Genomic DNA, 19,399 nt, shown 5'->3' with positions numbered 1-19,399 from the left:
ACCTATTGACCTGGTCTTTGGAATGTCACAATTTGTTCATACATCTCCTCTCTGACAGGAAGAAGATAATGGCAAACGTTAAAGAGTTGACTTCTATCTCAGCTACCTGCAAGGTCCCGCTGGTCTACAAGACAATGAGTATCCATGTTAGAGAGTCACTATGTTTTCACTCTCTTCTGGATCTTGGTTGGCATCCAGGGATCCGAATTAGATACCAGCAGAGAGCTCATTCTCCCCTGTGGTTGGAGATACGGAATTGGCACTCTGAGTTCGGTCCACAGAGAGGAAGGGCAGCCATTTTGCCAGGGAAATAGCAGTACGCCTCTGAAACAGCTGCCGGAGGTACTTCCGGAACCGCTTACCCACAAAGACATAAATGAATGGGTTGACACAGCAGTGGGTGTAGGCAATAGCCTCAGTTACCATCAAGGCTAGGTCCAACTGTTGGTTTCTCTCACACTCACTGGTGAATAGGAAGTCTTCAAAAGCAGAAGCAAATGCAGCCAGATAGTAGGGGGTCCAGAGGAGGAAGAAGAGAAGTGTGATAACAAAAATCAGGCGCATGGCTTTGGCCTTCTTCTTATTGGGTCTTCTATGCAGAACATTGATGATCCTTGTGTAGCAGATAATCATGGCCAAGAGAGGTAAAATTAGTCCAAGGAGGTTCATTGTTACAGCCTGAAACCTCAAAAAATATTTTAGGCTTTCCTTGGGCAAATCTGCTCTGCAGGTATTGTAAGTGAACTCCAACTGGGCCTTGAAAAAACACAGACAAGGAATGGAAGCCAAAATGGCTAGGACCCAGGTGATGACGCTGGTAATGATGCCAAAAGTGACGGTTCGGGCCCGCAGGGCAAACACAGCATGGACAATGGCTAAATACCTATCAATTGTAAGCAGGGTGATGAAAAACATGTCACTGTACAAGCCCAGGTAATAAAATGCAGAGAGGAACTTACACATGGCATCACCAAAAATCCAGTCTCCTTTTATTATATAGTCAATCCAGAAAGGTAATGCGAAGAGAAAGACTAGATCAGAGATAGCCAGGTTGAATAGGTAGATGCTGGTCATACTTCGAAGCCTCCTGTTCTGTATCAGCACCAGAACCACTAGGGCATTGCCTATCACACCAATGATGAACACCAGGGAGTACAGGGGGGTCAGCACTGTGATTCCAAATGCCCGCACGTCCATGCTCACACATACGAGTCCAGTAAAGAAGTCATTCTTGGTGTCTGTGTTGTAGAAGGGCTCTGTAGTAGCTGAAGTCTCCATTGTGAACTCTTCTGCAGGTCAGGGAAAATGGCCTCTATGTTTGCTTTGCTCTCAGATGCTTAGGTCTCTGGAAAACAAGCACAAGGAAATGGTTACATTTTTCAACCGAGTGAACTGTTTATTAATACCTAGAGTCTATCAAAACCTGAAGTTAAAATGGTGAAAAGGGGTACCCACATCCTTTCTGCCCACATTAACCTGGTAATCTAAGAGGGTCACAGAACAAACAAATAAGTGTGTAAATAATTTACTCAATGATTTCAGCTGTATGTAGGAAGAACCCAAAGGGGAACATTTTCAAATGCTGTGCAAACTAAGGATTCCTAAGTGACCCCCTGGCCACGGGCTTGAATACCAGACTTAGTATTCAAAACTTCTTGAGGCTCTAATTTATTCTCATTTTAGAGGTGATGACTCAGAGGTGCAGAGTTTAGAACTGTGCCACAGGACAGAGAATGGTGAGAATGAGAGCTGGGCTGAAACCCAAGGTGTTCAGATGCAGCCCTGCAACTGTTGGAGTTTCCTGCCTCTAATTAAAGTGCTGGCTGTGCTCCTGGGGTCTCTACAAAGGTTCTAGGAGAAGGGACAGTCTTGCAAAAAAGAGAGAAACCTAACAAGTTCATGGATTTTGTCCTATAAAGGTACTCAGTGAAGGGGGTGATGGCCTTGTCAGAACTTAGAAAGGTTTTCCTTCCCTTGTTTTTTTTCCCTTCCTTCTGTCATTTCTTGCTTCCTTCCTCCTTCCTGCCATTATTGTTGCCAAAAATCTGGGGTTACAACTGACATTTGGTAGACAGGGCCATGAACATTGTGTAATGAAGAAATGCTCTCAATGTAAATCAAAACAACTTTGAGATACCATCTTACACCTGTCAGAATGGCTAAAACTGAAAACACCAATGATAGCCTTTGTTGGAGAGGATATGGAATAAGAGGAACACTCATCCATTGCTGGTGGGAATGCAAACTTGTGCAACCACTTTGAAAATCAGTGTGGCAGTTTCTCAGGAAATTCAGGATCAACCTACCTCAAGATCCAGCAATACCACTCTTGGGAATATACCCAAGAGATGCCCAATCATACTACAAAGCATTTGTTCAACTATGTTCATAGCAGCATTATTTGTAATAGCAAGAACCTGGAAACAACCTAGATGCCCCTCAATGGAAGAATGGATAAAGAAAGTGTTATATATACATTAGAGTACTACTTAAAAAAAAAAAACAATGACATCTTGAATTTTGCAGGCAAATGGATGGAAATAGAAAACACTATCCTGAGTGAGATAACCCATACCCCAAAAGATGAATATGGTATGTACTCACTCATTTGTGGACTCTAGCCATAAACCAAGGTCATTAAGCCTATAGTTCACAAGCCCAGAGAAGCCAAATAACAAGGTGAACCCAAAGAAAAACATATATAGATCCTCCTGGAAATTGGAAGTAAACAAGATTGCAGGACAAAAGTTGTGAGCATGGGGTGGGAGCAGGGGTGAGAGTAAGGTTGGAGGAAAGGGGAGAGGGGGAGAGGGAAGGGAGAAAGGAAGGGTTGGCAACAGCTTGGGGGAGTGGGAGGGTGGAGATGGAGGAAGGGCATATATAGGAGCAGGGAAGAAGATACCTACATTAAGAGATCCATTTTAGGGTTGGCAAGAGACTTGGCTCTAGAGGGGATCCCAGGTGTCTACGGGGATGTCCCCAGCTAGGTCCGTGGACAGCAGAGGAGAGGGTACCTGAACGGTCCTTGCCCCACTATCATGCTGATGTCTCGAATACCACCATAGAATATTTGTCCAGCGATGGATGGAGACAGAGACAGAGACCCTCATCAGAGGAATGGACTGAGCTCCCAAGGTCCAGTTGAAAGGCAGGAGGGAGAAGACAAGCAAAGAAGTCAGGACTGTGAGGGGTTGGTCCACCAACTGAGACAGTGTGCTTGTTCTAATGGGAGCTCACCAAATCCTGCTGGACCAGCTGAAGAAGCATGTGATCAAACAGACTCTCTGATTGTGGCTGACAATGGGGGCTGACTGAGAAGCCATTGATAAAGGCACTGGGACTTGTTTTTACAGCATGTTCTGGCTTTTTGGGACTTTAATCTATATGGATGCACAGCTCCCTAAGGCCTGGATGTAGGGGGGAGGGCCTTGGACTTCCCACAGGGCAGGGTTCCCTGCCCTCTCTCAAGCAGGGTGGGAAAGGGAGGAGGGGGCATGAGGGAGTGGGAGGGGATTGGGAGGAGGGAAGGAAGTGTGAATAATTGAATGGAAAATAAAAAAAGAAAAAGAAATCCTTCCTCTCCGATACTATTATAGCTGAGACAGTGAATTCTTAGTAGGACAACGAATCACTTTATAGGTTGATACTCAAGGTAACAGGTTGTTTGGCTTAGAATGATCCATATCACATGACCTTTTATGGTATACCTAGCTTTACAGTTAACTCAGTAGCCCTCTGTGAGCACCATGAGAAGGCTAGAAGGAAGATATGACCTGGAGACAGAAATGAAAAATGAACTCAGGTAGGAAGATATGCCTGGATCCAAATGGTGAGACCTCATAGGCGTTAGATGGAAGATGGGATTCTGATGAAATGAGCTCTGAGTTATTTATTACCATTATTGTTATACCAGAATTGCCTGGGTGCTATAGGATATCCTAGAGCAGCCAGTAGCCCTTAAGTTACCCGCCCACTGGGGCGTGACCTCTTATACTATTTATGCCAATATAAAGCCTGTGTCTGGCCTCTTTTCCTGCTGCGGGATTCAGTTGCTATTCTCTGTTCCAGCAGAGGATTCTGATTTGTGAGTCTACCACTAAATAAATAACAATCTATTATTCTCAATTCTGAGCTAGTGTGGAATTTTTTTTAAGCATCCTTCTTCAGCCTTGAGATAAACAAAAGACCCAATAGATAGCTTGCCACTCTAGAACTTCTTCCACATCATGTATGAGTGTATACCTTCTGAATTCTTTCCCGTCAGTTTTTAGAAGAATCCTCCATAACAGGGAGTATGGGCTTTGTTGTAACATAATTGTTGTGTGACCTTGGATGAATTAATCAGTTTCTTTGAGTTTAAATTCCTAATTTGGAATGGGGGAGTTTAATGATGCTATGCAACCATGGGGAAAATGTCCCTTCATCCCCAGACAGTGAATATCAGGGACCTGGCTGTCAAGCAGTGGTCTTGCTCTAAAGTATGTCATTACCAGACATTCTGACCACTTATGTCTGTATTCCTTCTCTCCCTAGGTTTCTGCATGGTAACACAGAAAGTGATTTTTCTAGATTGTTAATGAAAGTTCTTCCATGTGTATCATGCTACAAAATCTAGAAAGCTGGTCTCACAGAATTAGAAAGCCAAGTTGGGGTAGTGGAGCTTGAGGAGAGTTTGGGAGAAAGGTGGAGAGAGGACAGACAGTTAACAGGACAGGGCTGAAGCCAGACAGCGGGACTACTCTCATGCTCTGTAGCACAGTCAGGTGACTATGGTTGATAACGCATACTTGAATATTTCAAAATAGCTAAAGAAGATTGTCGAGGTATTCAGGTATTCAGCAACATTCCATTAGTCTGGCTGACCATTATACACTGTGCATGTATTGAATTGTCCCCTGCATCCTTTAAAAAACAGAAGTGGCAAGTGTGAAATAACCAAAAATAATTGGAAAATAAGTGAAAATTTCAGTATGTTGTTACTGGCCAGAGTTCTAGATTTGACTCAAATACCCATCAGTAAAGCATGCTGCACCATCTCCATCAGTCCTGTGATCTCCCTGGGCATCTATTTCTCTCCCTTCTAGGGTCCTTAGTGAATGTTTACTGACTACAAAATCCACACCTGCACAGTGGTCTTTGGAAATTAAGGCACATGGCAGGAAGGGAGAAACTCTTCTGCTGAAGTGTCAAGAGGAGCCCTTCATTTCCTATCAGTTCTGTCCCTGTGGTCCATCCTTCATGTCTTTACTGCAAGCCCTCACAGGGAAAACTGGGCTTTGGCAGTCAAGCGATAACTGAGGCAGAGATTTCTGTTTTCTGCTATTCCTGTTGGTGCTGAAGAAGAAATACACTCAGCTTGACAAACAGGCCTTCTAGCTCGGCTGGCAGCTTTATAGCAGCGTCAACCAAAGTTGGGGAACAGTATCATCTGAGGCAAGGTGGTCCTCAGGAGCCCAAACCCTTGGGAACTCTAGCCAAGGTAAAGGTAGGTTGAGTTCAGCTCTGTCAGGTCCATGTTCAGCAGCCATCTGCCTACTGAGGGACCCCAGCTTTACCTGCTCTCCCTAAGTTGTCAGGTTGCAACAATTCCAGGGCACACTTCTGCTAAAGAGATATGGCCCTGCTATGTTTATAGAAGCCAAAGGCCCATGTTGTCATTGACTCTCCCAGGCCTGTGAATATTTGCTTGTAGAAATCTTCCCCAGGGCCCCTTCCCAGTGCTCATGTATATCGCTAGAGCCTGGAATCTTCTAGTAGTAGTTTCTTGTAGCTTGCTCATTTGTGAAGTGCAGACCCAGGGTGATGCCAGATGCTTGTTGTGGCTCATAAGTGTCAGTTGTGTGCATATGTTCCATCTCCATACAACATTGGGGAAACTTGTAACTGGCCACCATAGAAATCACCAAACATTGATAACCAGGGCTTTCCATTTCAAGTTGAGGCAAGTTTCATGGGATTCCTAGCAAGTCACTACCCAGGTGTTCTTTATTCAATAACCCATAACTTTCATTCATCCTAATGTGGAAACTAATGAAACAATAAATGTTGTCTATGAAAACTTCCATTTCTTTCTTTGAAAAATGTAGCACCCCCTCCAAAGGCTTCCAAGGCATGCCTATATTTTTGTATAACAACTATACCTTCTATGAGCCTTTGACCCAGAGCCTCATGCACTGTTTCTCCAGAGTATCCAGACAGTGTCAGGAAGACTTTGCCCATTGGATTTTAGCTTGGGGGTAGTGTCATTTCTTTCCCCAACCCACATCCAGTATCATCCATCTCATTTCAAGAGGGTGGAACAAAGCCCATCCTGCATGTATATATTCACACGCACAGTCCTTAGTTTTGCCATGACATATGTATATAGTGGAGATCTGTCTATTAGATGAGAGAGAAACATGTAAAGAGCAATGTCTACTTGTCTGTTTTCTTTGTTAGATAGGTAATTGTAGAGCTTAGGCTGTGCCTTGCCATAAATTAATCTGAAGGACTAGAGTCTAGAGAGACCCTTGACAGGCAAACAGGTAAGGAAAGGACTCAAAGATAAATAATAAATATGGTGAATTTCTGGCTTCTTCCTCACCCTTCTGATCTGAGACAAATGCTAGCAAGGATTATTTTTTCTGGCTGACTGGTACACACTGGTCAGATTTGATAAAGCCGTTCATGAACAACCTATTAGTTCCCCTGTTTTGCTTAAGTTGACTAATCCAACATGGGTGGCCATCCTAAGCCACCCAAAATGCTTGTAACCCCCATTCCTCCAGTGGGAAAACAGATTTTTTTTGGCTCCAGATCGTCTTTTCACTTTTTGAGATGTCCTCCTTTCTGCTCTGTTGCGTGTAGGGTTCTCAACTTAACTGTTAGTGGATGCTGAATCAATCCATTTAGGATTTTGTTACATGGTGGCCTTAGGCTAGTATGAGTCTCCTAAGGTAAGTCTTACTTGTCACTATCACTTCTGCATTTTAATACCAGAGAAACTCACATAGCCAATCCACACTCAAAGAAGAGCCATAGAATTACTATGTAAAAGGCTGTACAAGAATGAGAGGATTCAAGACCATTGTTTATTTTTTATCCCAATGATCAAGTTTATTTTAGGTCCCTAGTCAAGGAATTCCTTGAACTCAATTATCCTCATGATCAGCTCCTGGATTTTTCTATTTCCAATATCTGCAGCATTTTACAATCTCCATTGCTGACATCCTAGCCCCTGACCACTCCCTTCACTGTCCAGGGACCTGAGTGCCACTGATGCTCAAGATTTTTCAGCCTTCCCTTGTCTTTCTAACCCATCATTCTAAAACCCACGAGCAGACAATAAGACCAATGTCCCACATACATTTTCAACTTCTTTACCTTTTTATGATCTTGTCATGTTCAGTTGGCAAAATCTCAGACTTAATTAGATCCAACTTTCTGCACCAATGGAATTTGATATTACTGGGAAAACAATCACACAACCACAAGGACTGGTGTCACTCTATGGATGAATATATTAAAAGGCTCTATTAAAAAGTATATTTAACATCTGTCAGCTGTGTTTCTATCCACAGGTCAATATTTAGATTCTGTCTTTTTTTAAAAATTCCTCAACATCCTCTCTGACAGCCTTGCTTTCTATTTCACTGAGGAAATAGAATCTAAAGTTTCAGCTTCTCTATTTGTTCCTCTTTATTGTATCCTTCCTTCAGTCCTGTTTCATAGATAAATTCTAATTTATCTAACTCACTCTAATTTTGGGCAGGATCCCAGCCTATTTCACCTATTCATGACCACAACCTAACAGTTTTTTGTCTTGTTAGTTTTTCACAATGCCCTAAAATGTATTATTTCTCTGAAAACACACACACACACACAACACACACACACACTTCTGTATTAAGCAAGAAAGCAAACAAGCATCAAAGAAAGAAATTCTTGATGCTACTTCCATCTCCGGGTACTCCGCTCCTTCCCTCTTCGTTACAATAGTTACTTGAAAGGATTGTCTTTAATTTTGTTCATTCCCTTTCTTTCTGGAACTGAGTTTCTGCTACTGGTTCCTGTTTAATGTCTTACCTTGAGGCCTTGTATGCTCCAGGCACAGTCCTTGAGCCTACGTTCTTTTACTTCTTTTATTTCTATGTCATTGTCTCAGTAAGGTCGTCTTAGACCATCTCACTTAAAGTAGAATTTGTGGTCCTTTCCTTGCTTTATTTATCACCACCTAACATACAAAAAATATAATTTAGTTACTTGCTTACTGTTGTTCAATAAGTTACATTCTTACTGTGAGAAGCTGGAATGGTCTCTTGTGTTCATAGCTATAACTCAGATGATATGTGTTTAATAAACACATTTAAATGATTGAAAATCCCAAGTTGGAGGTTTGGCTACACGGTGACTGATTAACTGAGCAGCTGTGCAGCTCCTCCTGAGACTCATATTTGCCCTATAGAGTCTTTCTCCCTTGTCCTGCTCAGACCAGCTTTATTTGGGGTAACCGTATGACTGCTAGTGTCATTCATACCCAGATGTGATGAAACTAATCAGAGAAAGGGTTTCTATTATTAGTGGGTAGAGGTGAGGAATCATGGACAGACACTGCAAAAACAGTCACTTTGAAGGGAATTTCCTAGGATGTAAGTAAGACAGAAGTATATGCGTGCATGCTCACAGGAAGAATCCATTAGAACAGCAGTTCTCAATCTGTGGGTCATGACTCCTTTGAGGGTCGAATGATCATTTTGCATATTAGATATCTTGCATATCAGATATTTACATCACAACAGTCGCAAAATTACAGTTATGAAGTAGCAACAAAAGTGATTTTATGCTTGGGGATCACTACATCACGAGGAGCTGTATTAAAGGGTTGCAGCATTAGGAAGGTTGAGAACCACTGCATTTGAGCATTTTAAAGAATAGCAAGATAAAAAAACAGACTGTGGTCTTGAGTGGATGAAATAGTCTGGGGACCTGCACGAAATGAAAGAAGGAAATTAGATTGGAATAAGAGGGCTAGGAAGAACCTGGGAATTTGCCATGTTTGTTATCTCTCTGTAAGTCTTTTCCTTAGTGTTTACCTGTCAGTGATTTTTCTGGCTTTTAGCCCCTCAGAATAACTTAGGCCAGGGTGTAGCCTGAGCTCTACAATTGCTACCTAACAAAGAAAATAGGCTAGTAAGCATTGCTCATTACAGGTTTCTCTCTCATCTAGTAGACCCCCCTCCAATGTAGACATATGTTAAGCTGCATCTGCCCTGGTCATGCCCACTGCATGGCAGTGTGAAGTATGAGACAATTCCTCCTTTCAATCCTTCAGTCACAGCAAGATGCACAAATCAGACACAGGGGGGCAGAATTTGAGAGCTTATGAATACAGGAAGAACTGGCTTCCTGCTTCCATCCTTTCTATGTCCTACATGTTTTGTGTAGATACCTACTTCTAGGGCCTATTCTGATTCTAAGGCTTACTGAGGGTCACTTTTTCTGCTGGTAATGGCCACAGAGTAGGACCACAAAGCTGCAAGGAGGATGCTTCCCAGAACAGCAGCACCGAGCCTAGGGAGTGTTCTGAGCCTAGGGAGGGGGTAGTCAGGAAAGAAGAGCCTGGAAAATGATAAAAAGTCCTTTGTACCCCAAGCTCAAGTCTCAGACAGTCTAGTGTACATACCTGAAAGCTGCGATTTAGCCGGATCCCGCTGTAGCTGATGTCTGCTCCCCTTTATGACAAGCACATCATGTTTCTGAAGTTCATGTGTCTTCCCCGGAGTCCTCGGGAGTATGAATCAGACAAAGCCAGGAACCAGTGTCACTCCAGGTGACGTGGTGCAACAGTATCATTAGGATCTAACTGGACACCAGGCTTCTGGGTCCAGCCCCTCTCAGGGGTGGGGGGGAGGAGCTGTCTTAATAAGCTCACTGAGTGCTTCTTATTTATGCTAGACTTTGAGAATCCTTTTCAGACCTTTGCTGTTCAGTGATGACAAGGCTCGAGGGCCAATCAGAAACACAGACTGTCCCACAGACTTCCGAATGGAAGCCTGAACTTCCACCTGATCCCCTGGGGGAACTGTTTACGCATTGCTACGTGACTGTATCATGTCTAGTGAGATATAAGTCTGCACAGAGTTCAAGAGACACCTAGGAGAGAGATGGTTGGAGTGGAAAAGCACATTGTGAAGATGCACTGGCTCAGGGTCTAATAAGACATGTTGGGGTCAGCCAGATGACCTGGGCTAGGAGATGGCCACAGAATCTGAATAGAGAGTCAGTTTTAGCCAGATGTGGATTTTTATTAATAATTTATTATTGGGTGTGGGACCTAAGGACGGATCTATTAAGCTGTATAGATAGAAAACTACATCTAGGTCCTATTCTGATTCTGAGGCTTACTGAGGGCCACTGGAGTTCTGGAGTCAGTTCTGACTTTGACTTTGGAGTGGTGTGTGTGTGTGTGTGTGTGTGTGTGTGCGTGTGTGGAGTATGCACATATGTGCAGGAAATGTCATGTCTTCCTTTTGCTGGTGAAAGTGGAAATCAAGTTTCCTGCCACAGGAATTGTTTGGTTATAACTTTGATGCAGTGGGTATATATTTTGTTCCAAAAATTGCATTTTTAGGAATTTATCTTACAAATTACAGGTTAATAGGAAAGCATTTTGCTGGGGGTGTGTAAATGTTGACTAGTTTTACTTGTAACCCTATACAACCTTATATTCAGACTTAAAAGAAGATAGAAGACCAGAAAAATGAGCAAGTGTACTGTGATTATTCAGTGGTTCCTGTTCAGGTTTCCATTTTGAGATGTCTCTGGTATCTCTGGAAGAAAACCCAATAAAGTGCTAACACTCGTGGAACCTGGGAAAGAGATAAAGACTTATTCATTATTTTGTACTATTTTACTTTGGAATCAGGTATAACTATTATTAAACTACAGTTCTCAAAATGTGTTCAAAAGAGCTCTGTGGGTTCTCAAAAATCAGTGCAAGGGGTCCCAATTACCTTACTGCTCCAATTATTTATCTGTATAAAGTTGGCTTTTCTTCATAAACTTCGACCAGATCTGAAGAAGAGCAGCGAGAAGTCACGTGACTTCTACTATGCCAGGCAAAAATGGAGAACAATGCCATTATGTTCGTTTTGGAAAATATAATTATTGTCACATTTTAATTTTATTTTATTTAAATAACATTTAAAAATTTATTTTGCATACTGACTGCAGTTTCCCCCCCTCCTTTCCTCCTAGTCCCTACTCCTACCCCATTTCTCATCTACACCCCTTACCTTTCACTTCTCTGTCTGCACTGAGAAAGGGACAGGCTTTCCATGGGCTGAGCCAAGCATGGCACATCAGGTTGAGGCAGGACTGCACTCCTCCTCTTATGACGAGGCAAGGTAAGGTAATCCAGCATGCAGAACAGATTCCCAAAAGACAGCTAAATTCCAGGGACAGGTCCTAATCTCACTGCTAGGAGTCCTACAAAGAGACCAGGCTAAAAGACTGTCACACCACATGAAGATGGCCTTGGCCAGTCTGATGGAGACTCCCTAACTGTTGGTCCAGAGTCCATGGGTTCCCATGAGCTCAGGTCAGCAGTCTCTGTGGGCTCCCCAGACTTTTTGTTCAAAAGTAGATTCAATAATCTACCCTTTTATCTTATCATTCCTGTGTCTCTCTTTTCTTTTTTCATAAAGAGATCCTTGAATCCATTCTTCCTTATTTAGTTTCCTAAGTAATAATTGGAAACCAACCACTCTAAACAACGACTAACATCCATAACCCACCATAAGACTAAAAACCATTCACCTCATCTCTTGGAAATGTGGGCATCATGTTCTTAAAATTACCTCCTGTTGTCTGGGGGCAATGGCGTCTTTAGGAGACCCTGGTAAAATTGAGATAATGATCAAGTCCTGGGAGAAGTATCTCTATCATTTATTGTCCAGTCTCTGTGTAATAGGAAAGTGCAGGGCTTATATGAAGTCCTGGCTGGAGCAGCCCGCAAGGCTGGCTTATCTCAACTAGCAACTTTGAAGCTGTTCCGGATGCAGTTTTTGTGGAAACAGCAACAGAGACATTCTGTGAGGCTGGATAACCTGGACTACCTGTGTTTACTGGTATCTGATCCTTTTTTTTCTTTTAAAGGTAACATATCTATCTGCATATCTGTATGAATGTGTGGTATACACAAATAAGCTAACAATGTCTCTGCTCTATGTTTGAGCAGGTAAAATTTATAGGTTGGTTTAATTTAGCAGATTTTTGTATAATTCAATGTCTCTCAGCAGCATTTTCCCTTTGCTCATCAGCATTCGAAAAAATTAAAGTCAACAAAGCATCATACATGATCCAGATGCCCTGTGGATTTCACATCCTTCTGTGGCTTATTCTTTTTATATTACTTTGATCTTTCTTTAAAGACTTCACTTTATTATTTTAAACTATTTTTCTAGGATCATCTATACTCATTTTTTTTTTATTTTTTCAGTACCTAAGCATATTTTCAAACATATTGTACCTGTTTAGAGATTTTCTAGGTCTGGACCTAAATTTTTGCATGTCTGCAGCCTTCTCTGACTGTGTGAGCCAAACTTTAAACTGCTAGGCGGCAGCTAGGTTATCCAACACATGACTCTGCTTAGCATAGGCATGGGCATCAGGCTCTGCCCCTTTTGGTTCCAGCAAGTAGCTGTGCCTCTGTGTTGACAGAAATTTCTGTCCTGGCCAGTGCTGAAGCCATTAAGTCCCAAAGAATCACACAGAGGTCTACGTTAACTTAGCTCAGGCTTCTTATTAATTCTTTCTTACAGCTTATATTAGCCCATTATTCTTGACTATGTTAGCTGCATGGCTTGTGTGTCTGCATGCTCTGTGTCTGGCTTCCTCTGTGTCTGGGTGATGACTGAAGACTGAGCTTTTTTCTCTTCCCAGAATTCTCCTGTTCTTCTTGCCCTGCCTCTACTTCCTGCCTGGTAACCCCACCTATACTTCCTGCCTGGCTATGAGCCAATCAGCATTTATTTAGATTACAAGTGACAGGGTACAGACCACCATCCCATAGCACCTCTGTACGTGGCCATCATGGAGTCCGTTTAAAAGACCATGGCTCCCTTTTCCCCCCTCCTCCCTCTCCTCTCCCCCTCCCTCTACTCCTCTCCTCCTCCCTCTCCAGTCTGAGGGGCAGTCAGGGTTCCCTGCCCTGTGAAAAGTCCAAAGTCCTCCCCGCTCCATCCTGGTCTAGGAAGGTGGACATCCAAACTGGTTAGGCTCCCACAAAGCCAGAACATGAAGTAGGATCAAAACCCAGTGCCATTGTCCTTGGCTTCTCAGCAGCCCTCATTGTCCGCCATATTCAGAGACCGGTTTTATCCCATGGTTTTTCAGTCGTAGTCCAGCTGGCCTTGGTGAGCTCACAATAGATCAGCCCCACTGTCTCCGTGGGTGGGTGCACCCCTCGTGGTCCCGACTTCTTTGCTCATATTTTCCCTCCTTCTGCTCCTCCTTGGGACATTGGGAGCTCAGTCTGGTGCTCCAGTGTGGGTCTCTGTCTCTATCTCCATCCATCTTTTTTTTTAAAATATTTATTTATTTATTATGTATACAATATTCTGTCTGTGTGTATGCCTGACAGCCAGAAGAGGGTGCCAGACCTCTTTACAGATGGTTGTGAGCCACCATGTGGTTGCTGGGAATTGAACTCAGGGGGGAAAAGGGAGACGGGGAGGGAAATGGGAGGCGGGGAGGAGGCGGAAATCTTTTTTTTTTTCAATAAAAAATTATATTTAAAAAATATATATGCCAGGGATATGGTATGATTTCAATTATTTTTCTTAAATGTTCTTTTAATTTACACAAATAAATATAATCTCATTTGTATCCAAAAAAAAAACCAAAAAAAAAAAAACAAACCAAACCCAAACAAAACAAACAAAAAAAAAAAGACCATGGCACCAGGAGGCTGTATCCTCTGTGTTCAGAACTTTCCCCCAACTTTCTCAGGTCCTATGTGGATTTACATGCACCACATTGGACACCATTCATAGTCTGACTTTTCTTTGTTCTACCAGCTCACAAATAACAACACAAAGACTTATTATTAATTATGAAAGCTTGCCTGAACTTAGACTTTTTCTCAGTTAGCTCTTATAACTTAAATTAACCCATATTTTAAAATCCTGTTCTGTCACATGGCTCAGTTACCTCTCCTCTACAGAGGACATATATCCAACTCCTTCAGTGACTCACTGGTGTCTCTTGTGTGCCTAGATTCATCCCAAGTTTCTCTCTCTTCTTGGAAGTCCAACCTATTCTCTCCTGCCTAGCTATTGCCCTTCAGCTTTTTATTAAATTAATCACAGTGATTCATCTTCACACAGTGTAAACAAATATTCTGCAACAAACCATCTCTTTTGTGTCCCTCTTTTTATTATACTAATTCCCATGATTTGTTCCTTCCTGCATCCAGGAGCTTTCAGGTACATGTCTTTTATGTGTTCTGTACAGGGTCCCAGAATCTTTATAGAGGCTTTGGTTGGAGAAGTGTTTCTCAAGTTAGGTAGTTCTGAGATTGCTGGGACATTCTTGCTCTGGGTATTTCCTTCTTGAGCAGTGGAAAAGGGACAAAGAGAACAAGTCTTTCATTCAGGGGCCTAAGGTGGGAGAGCTGCTAGAATAGCTCACTGAGATTCTGACCACTGAAATAATGATCATAGATTGTAGGGGAGATAGAGTCAGTGGACAGTCCTCTTGTGATACAAAGATGAGAGGATTATTAAAAAGACTATGATTACTAGTGTCCATCATGACAACCCTTCTCCTCAACCTAGAGAAAGTAATGGCTTTCTACACATAGTGTAATATCAAAAATTCCCTTTGACTTCTCGGTCACACTAGCAGACTTCCCAGTCTGTAGACTCCCTAGAATAATGGAGATTAGAACTCTCTAAGTTGAAGGGTCAGTGAAGCAGAAGAAGGACAAGGGGCCATGCTACCATCACTAGTTTACATAAACATGTAACCTCATCTCTGCCAGGGCTCAAAGTTAGGCTTGTTGAGAGCATTTCTGGGGGCACTGTGGAAAAGAGAGATGAGAATTTTCTGAAATAGATGAATATTCAGCCACACTGGGCATATGATAAATTCTGTATTATACCTTGGGGCTACCAAAAACCTGGTTATATCACTCCATCTTCTTAGATTTGCCTTCCTATTATTGCCACTGTGACTTTTGAAGCAAACCAGGCAGGTTTAGATTGACTCTTGACGAGTGTCATGAAGCTTCCAGGGAGTTCAGGAAAAAAATCTTCAAGACCCCTACTCCTTTTGGGTCTTGCACTAACTGTCTATCACCTTATATTGTGAGTATCCATGCCTCTTCCATGGCCCTTTGTGAAAGCAAAGAGCAAAGGTGGTATCTTGCAGCAGTCTGCATGCACTCAGTGTACAAGTCTGTGGCTAACACATGGTTTCCCCAGCTACCAGTCATATGACTGTGGGCAGTCTCCTTTACCACTTTTTTTTTGAGCCTCAGAACCCCAATAGTTCCTCCTCAGAGTTGTTGCAGGAGTTAAACGTGGTTTAATATGTATGCCTTACAGTTAAAAGGTGCTCGTTGAATGGGAACTATGCATCTGAAGTCTCAGTCAAACCTGTAGGTATCTGTTAAATGCCTTCTATGTTCAAGAAAGCTGCCAAGAAACCCCCATTCTGAAAAGAGGAAGTACAGTATCTCAAGGAAGTGTTCCAGAAACTTCTCCTCTTAGTTCAGCTCAATTTAACACTTATCAGTGCTGCATGTCAAGCTTTAAAACTTTTGATTCCACACTTCACTTATATTAGCCAATATGACATGTTTTATTATATCATGTCTTATGTATTATGTCTTTCTTTCCCAATATATTGTAAACTTCTTTCCAGCTGGGCCTGTTTCTAATTCTTTATATGTGAAGCGTTAATCTAATTAATCTTAATCAATAAAAAACTGGAGTCAGATATCAGGGTAAAAAGCCAGAAGATCAGAGAACTGGGTGCAGCCACCAGTTGCTTCCTACCTGTTTCCTTCCTCTGTCCAAAACGGCCAAGATCCTGTCTCCACCCCACCTTATCGTTTCCTGTCTCCGCCTCCTGAGTGCTTGGATTAAAGGCATGAGCCACCACCACCCTGCTTCTATGGTTAACTAGTGGTTAGCTCCACCCTCTTATCTCCAGGCAAGTTTTATTTGTCAGAACTCAAACAAAATGTCACATAACAATGTTTTCTGTAATTCCTAGCATGGAGCTACATGTGTGTATGAGAGAGAGAGAAAGGAAGATAAAGCAGGAGAGAGGGGTAGAGAGAGGGCAAGAGAGATAGAAAGCCGGAGAGAGGGAGAGAGAGAGAGAGAGAGAGAGAGAGAGAGAGAGAGAGAGAGAGAGAGAGAAAAGAGGGCAGAAACTGAGGTAGAAGTCAAGAGGGAATTCTGCTTACTAGTTTATTCCCCATGCCTCACTCAGTCTATTTTCTTATATAACACAAGATAATCTGCCCAGAAGTGCGAGAGCCCGCAGTGAGCTGGGCCTTCCCACATCAATCACTAATCAAGACCATGCCCCACAAACTTGCCTACAAGTCAGTGTTATGGTAGTGGGGTCATTGAATGGTTATTAAGAATAGTTTAAAAAATTAAGAATACCTAATAATTGAATCCTAGTGGCTTAGGAAGAGGAAGAGAGTCCAGAAGAGAAAAAGATGCCAAAGTGCTCTCAACTTCTTGCAATGTGAGGCCTTGTACCATCTTTGCACTCCCTGAGCAAGAAAAGATTGTTAATAATAAAATAGCTTGTGCTTTATTTATATGATGGAATACTGTGTAGGAAAAAAACACTGCCATCACATACAGTCTATGAATTTCTTTATATTTTCCACAGCTTATGTATGGTGATAGAAATAAAATAGCAGTGTACTATATGTGCTGATAGAGAAGAAACACTAAGGGATGTTATGAGGTTCTGGCAATATCCTGACTAGTGGTTATATGGGTATAAACATATGTAAAATTTTAAAATTAGTAAAGTGCATGTTAGTTCTTTTACTATAGGGATGCTACATTAAGATGTAAAAATCTTAGGACTGGGGAGATGGTTCATTTGGGTAAGTACTTGCCAAGCAACCATGATTATCTGAGTTCAGATCCCTATCACTCACATAAAAATTTGGGGGGGCATAGTAACATGTGTCTGTAGTCCCAATGTTGGGGAGTTTGAGACAGGAGCTCACTGGCCTAGCTCAGCTGGTGAGCTCCAGGTTCATTTAGAGATGCTGTTTCAAAAAACAAAGCAAGGGTTGTCTGGGTCAGGGCTGCTGCCAGAGCCATGTCTAGGTCCATGGCCCTAACTCAGGGTCTGTGTTGATGTCCTTGGCTCTTGGTACCATTGAAGGCAATGCCGATACTAGGGGTCCTGGGACCATGTTGGTGTCTGAGGGCCGTGCTGCTACAGGGTCCTTGCCAATATGAGTGACCTATGTAGCCACACGAAGGCAGGCCTGAGCTGCTGCCATGAATAATGTTTATGTCTGTGGTTCAACAGCAAACAGAGTATGGGATGATGCACATGGCTCATGTTACTACAGGGGGTCATAGGAACTATGTGTGTTGAAACCCAAGGGCCATGCTGAGCCAGCTCTGCTCTCACTGTCCCTGGGATAGCTGGCCCTCACACGGCAACAGGAGAGCTGGTCCTGCCCCCAGCCCTATGGGAGAGCTGACCTCCCCTGGAGACTCAGGAGCTATGGTCCCATTGCTCCACACAGGCCTGGGAGAGCTTTGCCCACAGAGGGGATGGGCCTAGGAGAGCTAGCTCTGCCCCTTGCCTGAGGGGGTGGTCCCAGTGGCCCAGACTGACCACTTCAGCTACTACCTAGACCCACATCCTGGGCCTTGGGCTGACCCACCCTAATGTGTGCCCATCTATGACCTACTGGAGTGTGCAAAAAGGAACTGGTTCTATTGAACAATAACTGCAGGATCTCCATGACTCAGGGCAACAACTGAATATCTAAGAGGAGTTTGGATGAAGGCCCCGCGATGACGATGTGACAGACGCCTTGAACCAGACCAATGACTCAGTGCAACGAACATTTGCAGGTGGGACTGACTGGACAAAAGGGAATACTGCTTGACACACTGTAGCTCCCAAAGCCACTAGGATGAAAAAAGAGTTGCTGGAAAGATGGAGGAATGTGGTGGGTTTTTTATTTGTTTTATTTTGTTTTTAATTAATTTCGGAGGGATCCTGCAAGGGTGAGGAGGGACTTGGAAGTGAGTATGATTAGGGTGCATGATGTGGAATCCCCAAAGAATCAAAGAATTATGTTAAAAATAAAACAAACAAACAAAACAAAACAAAGCTAACAGATGGAGAGCTATCAAGGAAGCTATCTGATATCTACCTCTGGCTGTCAAATGCCATCTACCTATGACACAAACCTACACACATATAAAAAAAATCAATTTCCCAGGAATGAAATTTCTGGGCTACATTGTGTCCTAGTTTTCATTCTGTTGTGAGAAAACCATGACCCAAAGCAACTTAGGGAAGAAAAATTCAGCTTATACTTCCAGGTCACACTCCATCATTGAAGGAAGAGCAGATGCTAAGGCAAATGTCTGAAGCAGAAATAACAGAGGAACACTGCTTACTGGCTCACTCTCTGGCTCACGCTCAGCCTCCTTCCTTATACAACTTGCAGCCACCTGCTCAGCAATGGCATAGCCCTCAGTGTGCTCCCCCAAATCAACCGACAGTCAAGACAATTCCTCATTGGTCATAGGTCAATCTGATCTGTGCAGTTCCTCAACTGAGATTTCTTCTCAGGTGATTGTTGGGTGTGTCAAGGTGACAATGAAAGCTAATCTGTGAAGCATGTTCTTAGTTCTGTACAAATTAGTTTCACGGCATCTTTGCCAGAATATTATTTTTCCTATTTTTTAGGTCGGTCATTTTAATAGCTTTGATGGTGTGGTACTATGTCATGATAGCTTTAATTGATATTTTTAAAATGGCTAATGATAGTGAATATCTCTGCATACATAAGCCATGGTGTCATGGTGTACTCACGGAGATCAGAGGACAACCTGTGGGAGTCTGGTTTCTTCTTTTACCATCTGGGTCCTGGGGATCAAATTCAGGTCTCTAACATAGCATCTTTATAACTCATTTAAAAATGGATTTTATTGATTCAGTTTTTAAGGCTTAAAAGTGCTTTATGTCCTAAGTTAACATTTTGTTAGATATACTATTTTCAAGTATTTTCTCTGGGTCTACCACTATTTTTATCTGCTTTAAGTAAAGTTTATTACAAAGCAAAAACAATTTTTTGAAATAGTTTTAGTTTGTAAGATGATGGCCAAATGTTTTCTCACTTGCTGCC

General features: G+C 42.5%; 1 protein-coding gene across 2 annotated transcripts; it reads right to left on the bottom strand.

Annotated features, from left to right (window-relative positions):
- Positions 1–207: 207 nt before the first annotated feature.
- On the bottom strand, positions 208–9,776 carry LOC126501125 (C-C chemokine receptor 1-like protein 1). Of its 2 annotated transcripts, XM_050141622.1 has the most exons (3): positions 9,662–9,754; positions 8,065–8,212; positions 208–1,345 (listed from the first exon to the last, which is right to left on the bottom strand). In XM_050141622.1, the coding sequence occupies exon 3, from the start codon at positions 1,276–1,278 to the stop codon at positions 208–210; it is 1,071 nt and encodes a 356-aa protein (XP_049997579.1). In that variant the 5' UTR covers positions 1,279–1,345; positions 8,065–8,212; positions 9,662–9,754. The 2 variants fall into 2 exon arrangements, with proteins under 2 accessions (XP_049997579.1, XP_049997580.1); XM_050141623.1 differs by lacking the exon at positions 8,065–8,212 and having other exon boundaries at positions 9,662–9,776.
- Between the last annotated feature and the right edge of the window lie 9,623 nt (positions 9,777–19,399).

Source organism: Alexandromys fortis, unplaced genomic scaffold, assembly GCF_014885135.2.
Source record: "Alexandromys fortis isolate MF-2015 unplaced genomic scaffold, M_Fortis_MF-2015_v1.1 scaffold_44, whole genome shotgun sequence".
NCBI lineage: Eukaryota > Metazoa > Chordata > Mammalia > Rodentia > Cricetidae > Alexandromys > Alexandromys fortis.
Note: the sequence above shows the minus strand (reverse complement) of the source record. Positions and strands in the feature narration are given on the sequence as shown.

Excerpts from the sequence above, each read along its gene's own strand:
- LOC126501125 (XM_050141623.1), bottom strand. The coding sequence starts at position 1,278 with ATGGAGACTTCAGCTACTACAGAGCCCTTCTACAACACAGACACCAAG.